We start from the raw sequence: 6176 nt of genomic DNA on the forward strand, positions 1-6176 counted from the left end.
AGCAGATATAAAATACATGTAAGACAAACCTCCAGCACAACGTTTTTTCTTTCCTGTCTTGGGGTGCTCCCACTGTGTCTTCATCTCATCATGGCTGTTGGTACACAGAGACAAAAGAAGATTGGAAAAAAAAATTAATCTATATATACTGGTGGCAGCCCACACTGACCAGAATCAGTGTGATGGTAATGTCCCAGATGTAGCCAAAGGGCTCATTTTCATCTGCAGTCTCTTGGTCAGTTGATGTTACACATTTATAAAAGGCAGACAAAATCACTTTCTATTACATTTAGTATATGGAATTAAATAACTAATTAATGCTATTACAGAAAAGGCACACACAATCACAGCAACAGCAGATTCAACATAGGCACGTGGACACGTGACACATACACATATTCATAAAAGGAAACAAATAGAGCTGGCACACAAAACAACCAATATTAGACATCACATAAGCCCATGGCATGCAAACAAACTTGTCTAACATATCAATGAAGACATGATGTATTGAGAGAGATGAAATGTTAAGCATTGTAGGCTACCATGCACTATGTTGGCGCTCTTAGTTCTCCAATTGCTAAATTTTACGTTTTCTAAGTAAATGACTACAGGTTGTGTCTCCTTCCAACGTCACCACGAACCGCCTAGTGCAGCCCTGATGGGGGGGGGGGGGGGGGGGGGTATATTTCAGAGAGTAAATCTGTCATGAAGTTATGCATCTCATTTCCCAACCTCCAGTACTGCAGCTACTGCATAATACTGTAGTACGACTCGCGATCCCACAGTCACAGCCTTGTCAAGATATTTCATATTAAATATATTTCTAGCACCAGTTCGCACAAAACCTACCGTAACTTGAGCTCCGTGGGTTTTATAATTCACGCTACCAATTCAGATACCAGACCTGATTTAAAGTATATAGTATAGTATAGTATAGCTATCAAGCTGTGTACCACTTACTTTGCATAGTAGACCCAACCATCTTTCGTAGATCTCTCTTCCCATCCGGGCGGTAACTCATCGTCACTATCTGTATCGTCCAAACCTGCGTATTTAAGGGCTGCCATGACTCAAGTTTATTCACGTAAACGATGGCGCTACAGCACAAAACCAGTTAGGATAATCTGCTCTGAAGAAGGAATGCAACTGTCAGAGTAGAGAATTACTGTCCACCGGCACTTCCGCAACAACACGGTGACGACTGCCGAATTGGCTTTTGGGAGTTTGAGGCAAAAAACCCCCCGCAAAAGCCAGGGTCTTGTTTGAATATTTAAAGTTTCAAATCGAAATAGGACAAAAACAATCATTGTTTGCGCATTTTTGGAATTATTTTAAACTGTGTGTTTTTGTGTATTTATAACATTTCTGCTACAGGGAATAGGCTTTATTAGTCAGCTGCTGTAGGCTTATTTGACCCATGACTGATGAAAAGTGTTTTATTGTTTTAACATTTCTTTTCAAACTGGACCATTGGACCTGCCTTGAGTTAGCTTACTATATACACTGCAGAAAAAGTAAAGTTTGACTAAAACCTTTGCAAGTCACCTTTGCTTAAACCAAATAAAAACCAATGAACAGGATAAATACTGTCTCTAAATGGCTCACGTTTAGGCCTATAAAATAAAAATAAAAAGTAAGGGAGACAAAATATTTTTTCACACAAAAAATGAGCTTCAGCTTTCCTATGACTGACTGAAAAAGAACTGAGGAAGCCCCTTGGTTGAGAGGTGAAACTTCTTCAAGTAGCCTATCTTTTTGTTTTGTTTTGTTTTGTTTTGTTTTTATTTTTTTCAAGTAGCCTATCTTCAAACACGTCCAGTTGCCCTTGACTCTAACCTTCCTTAGGTTATTGAAAAAAGTTACATTACTGCATATTTGATCTACTTTATCTATTTATTCCTAATAAAATATTTTAACTCAAAACATAGCCTAATTAAATGGGGAGTTACAAGTCATTTAATTCAGTTTAATTTCCACATCTGTCACACACAGCTGTTCCCTTGTACCTGTTGCAGGTGTCCTGCCAGTCTGCTAAGTCAATGTTTCCAGATGATGGCTGCACAATTATTAGGGAAGGGGGCTCCTGTGAAAAAAAAAGAATGATAAATCATTTGAAATTGTTAATTGTAATATATAAATAGCACACTAATGCATCCAGTTGGCTCTCATCCCTGTGCCAACCAGCCCTCCATTTAGGAATTATGGACTTGCATGCCCAGAGTCAGGAAACATCACGGCAGACCCATCACACTCCTGACACAACCTGTTCCAGCGTCTCTCCTCTGGCAGGCGCTACAGAGCACTGTAGCCAAAACAAACAGACACAGGAACAGTTTCTTCCTACAGGCCTTCACTCTGATCAACAAATAACTCCAGACATACACTGTCAGGAACAATCCCTGTGCAATAACCTGGCAACTCTGACTCTAACATCCACCATTTACTACTTAGTGGTGATTCATCATTGTAGCAATGGAGTAGCAGTATATACTGTATTTATTATATCCACCTACCTCTTTTACATAATACCTGCACACAAATGTTTATTTATTCCAGCATCCTTTGCACTGTCTTTCACTGCACTATTCTCTTGCTCTCTACAATTGTTGTTTTGTTTATGGTTGTTTGTACTGTACACCGTAGTTTGTGTCTGTTTTTTGTTTTTCTTGTTGTCCTGTTTGTTTATGCTTGTTCTGTTTATGTACATTGACAGCAATGTGAGATAGAAGTCACTTTCCTTGTACGTTTACATATCATTGATTCTGATTCTGTTTCTGGAAACTGACCACCAGTATAACACTCATGCAACTGAGGAGAGTAGAAAGAAGGGGAAGATAATTAACTTCCCCATTAGCCACTGGTCTGTATCTTTTCTATGCACTAAAACTGTGACAATCTGTATTCAGACGGTGTTTTCATAGGCCTTTTTCATAGAGAACATTTTGAAATGTCACGGTTGGGGGGCACAATGTAAATAATGAATCCAAATAATGATGGCTTTCATTTCATGGGACAAAGACTCCATGTTAAAAGAAAACACATGTGCTTTCCCTATTATGTGAAATGGCATTTTAAGTCATTGTTATGTTTCTATAAACATTTATTTTGTATCTTAAGACTGTGTGTATGAGTAAATAGTTATTCTGTGTCTTTGCAAAAGCTTACCTTAAATTACCCCTGTAGAGAAAATAAAGTATTTTGCATTGAACTGATCTGAATTTGTTTCACTATTTTTAATCAGCCTGATAAACCAATTACGTTGTACCTTCTATTAATAACACCTAGACAAAGAAAGTGATAGCCAGGGCAGCTGATATATAACATACAAATCTAAATCCTTTTTGAAGTTTAGTGTGGTTGTAAAGTAGAAAGTTGCAGGAGTGAGGGCCACATAAGCAAATACAAAGAAGCTTTATCCAGTCTCCGCTTTATAGCTTGCTGCCCCCTCACAAATGACCAAGAGTGGCAGCATTGTTATGTACTCGGAGAGTAGCTTCTCTGCACACTAGGCTACTTTCTTGAGTTCCACTTGTGCCACTCCTGTTTGCTGGTGTAGTGATTCAGCTATGGCTTTAAGTGATCCGTTTCTGTTATTACTGTGAAGGACAGCAGGAGTAGAGTCACTATTCTGGCTATTTCCAGGACACTTGAAATACGAGACATAGCATGATGTTGTGTATGCTGACTTTAAAGAGTCTGCTGATGTTCAACCATGCAACTCGTTTAGTATTACCAACTGCAAAGATGCTTACTTTCATTTTGCTTTTTGCAAACGGATTCTGAGAGGTCTTCCAGCTCCAGTTTGCCTTTCAGAGAATGACATATTAGCATCCCATGGCTAATCACTACCTCCCCAACAATGTGGAGCAGCGGTCAAGTTGCTGATGCACTAAAGCATGAGAATCTTCTGTTATCTGGATGACCTCATCATCATGGCACAGTCACAAGAATGTATGATGTTTCAGTGCAAAGATGATGTGATTAACTGGAAAAAAAACTGGGCCTGGATGTAGAACTGAACTCTCTCACACATTAAGCTAGACTTTTGAAGCTTGAGTAGACAACCATTGCAATGGCAATACGGGACACATGAAAGGAAAGGTGAGTGATGGCTCTGGCTGCTCACTGGGGCGAGTCTCCAATGTCTTGATGTTTACAGACACATCTTATTGAATAAGGGAGACCTTTTGATAACATGATAGGTAGGATGTGGGACAAGAGATGGAAGTAGGATGGTTAGTCCCATAAAACTTCATGTGGGCCATGAACAATCTTTCTTATCTCAAGTTCTTAAAAAATCAAAATGACGTATTGACACTGGTTTTACTGGTAGCTCTCTACCCAAACAATGATCTACTCCAGGGGGGTGGATGTGTTTGCACATAAAATGTCAGCAATCAGAAGTTGTGAGACCTGATGCATCACTCCATCAGCTCAGTGCTCTCCTGACAACATTCTGCTAGACGGGGTCCGACGGGGAGCTTTTTCACAGCGTTCCTGTGTGTGAGATACATGGAAGATGTTGTTTGACAAAATAATCTTGACTCATGGTCAACCTTCTAGCTTTTTTCCTGTGCTTTTAACTGCTTCACCGGACTGCATTTAACTGGATCAACAGACTTTGCTCATATGAGATTTATTTTTGTAAAAATGCCATTTCCAAGATCACAGATGAACTCTCACACTCAATGGGAGATGCTCTGTAATGGTAACAAAATGTTGCATATTGCTTAAAGCAACCAGGTGTGGAATGTATTAAAATGACTAAGTAGGCTACTAAGTGTTGCATGTATTTACTCAAGTACTGTATATAGTTACAGTTGTTACTTTATACTTCTACTCCACAACATTTCAGAGACAAATATTTTACTTTTTACTCCAAAAAACTTTTATCAGGTTAGTAGTTACTTTGCAGATTAAGATTTTACCTTAGTACAAAACATATCATGATCTTATAAAATATGATGCATTGTTATAGATTTAATATAGTCTAAAAGTTACTTTCAAATTAGCTCCACCTCCACCAGCTTTAACATTAGAATCAGTAATCATAATGATATAATGATCAGATATTATACAATGTAACACTATCAGAGGTCATTCCATTGCTTAATCATTACTTTTACTTTGATATTAGGTATATATTGTAGTATTTTTACCTAAGTAAGATATTCATAATTTGTTGCTTTTACTTAAGGCTACAAGATGTGAATGCTTTTTCCACCACTGGCCAATACACCTACAGTATTTGGCTTGGAATACGTACAGGATAAACATGTTCAGAGAACAAACTGCCTTCTGCTAAAGCCACATACTCATCAGTCCCGAGCACCTGCTGCCATTTTTCTGCAGTTCCTCTGTTTCCGTGTATAGGTGAGTCGCTTGGCCTTGTTTCCATGTCAGAGGTGTGGCTTTTTGCTTGTAAGTCTTTCGTGAAGGCCACTTCTGACCAGACGTCTCTGGACAGTAGATGTGTGTACAAGGGTCCCACTGTTTTCTGCCTGTTCTGAGCTGATGGCACTCCTGGACATCTTGCAATTGTGAAGGTAAGTAAGCATGATGTGTTTTTCATCTGCTGCAGTAAGTTTCTTAGGCCGTCCACTGCGCCTATGGTCCTCAATGTTGCCTGTTTCTTTCTTCAAAAGAGCTTGGACAACACGTCTGCCTTAAAATTTATGCCTTGGAGAGACCTTGTTGATGCGGTACAACTACCATGTGCCTTGTTGCTGTTCTCAGTTTAATGCTGTATTAAAGGCAAAGGGTGGTTACACCAAATATTGATTTGATTCAGATTTCTTCTGTTCACACACTTCCTATTTTGTTTGTGTTGAAAGCATTCTTACTTTACAGTATTTTCTCCACCTGTTCTAAACCTTTTGTACATACGTGTATGTTTCAGTTCTTATAAAAAACACCTATCAACTTCTCTAAACATTCAAGATTCAGGGAAACTAAGAGTGTCTTTCCAAGTCACCTAATCCAACTGATTCAACAATCGGTCTATCTACCCAAGGTGTACAGATAAATTGAAAAACTCCACTGTAATAAGAACACATGCAATGTAATGTCATTACTTCCCTCTATGATGATTGGAGCTTCACTGTATTCTCGACCCAGCTACTGCGCATGCCCCTACAAATGGGGAGGGGCTAGGAGGTGGGCCGACCAACTGT

The 6176-nt window shown here is 39.0% G+C and overlaps 1 protein-coding gene across 2 annotated transcripts in view; it reads right to left on the bottom strand.

The window, feature by feature from the left end:
- Window positions 1–1199, bottom strand: part of wwox (WW domain containing oxidoreductase) — a 129403-nt gene extending 128204 nt beyond the window's left edge. For both annotated transcript variants that reach the window (XM_038705506.1, XM_038705507.1), the window contains exons 1-2: window positions 964–1199; window positions 30–94 (exon numbers count right to left, since the gene is read on the bottom strand). In XM_038705506.1, coding sequence (XP_038561434.1) covers window positions 30–94; window positions 964–1070 — 172 coding nt within the window. In that variant the 5' untranslated portion in view covers window positions 1071–1199. The remainder of the gene's footprint in view (window positions 1–29; window positions 95–963) is intronic.
- Window positions 1200–6176: the final 4977 nt, after the last annotated feature.

Source organism: Micropterus salmoides, unplaced genomic scaffold, assembly GCF_014851395.1.
Source record: "Micropterus salmoides isolate LMB-PRFRI ecotype aquatic unplaced genomic scaffold, ASM1485139v1 Ms_hic_scaffold_8, whole genome shotgun sequence".
Taxonomy (NCBI): Eukaryota; Metazoa; Chordata; class Actinopteri; order Centrarchiformes; family Centrarchidae; genus Micropterus; species Micropterus salmoides.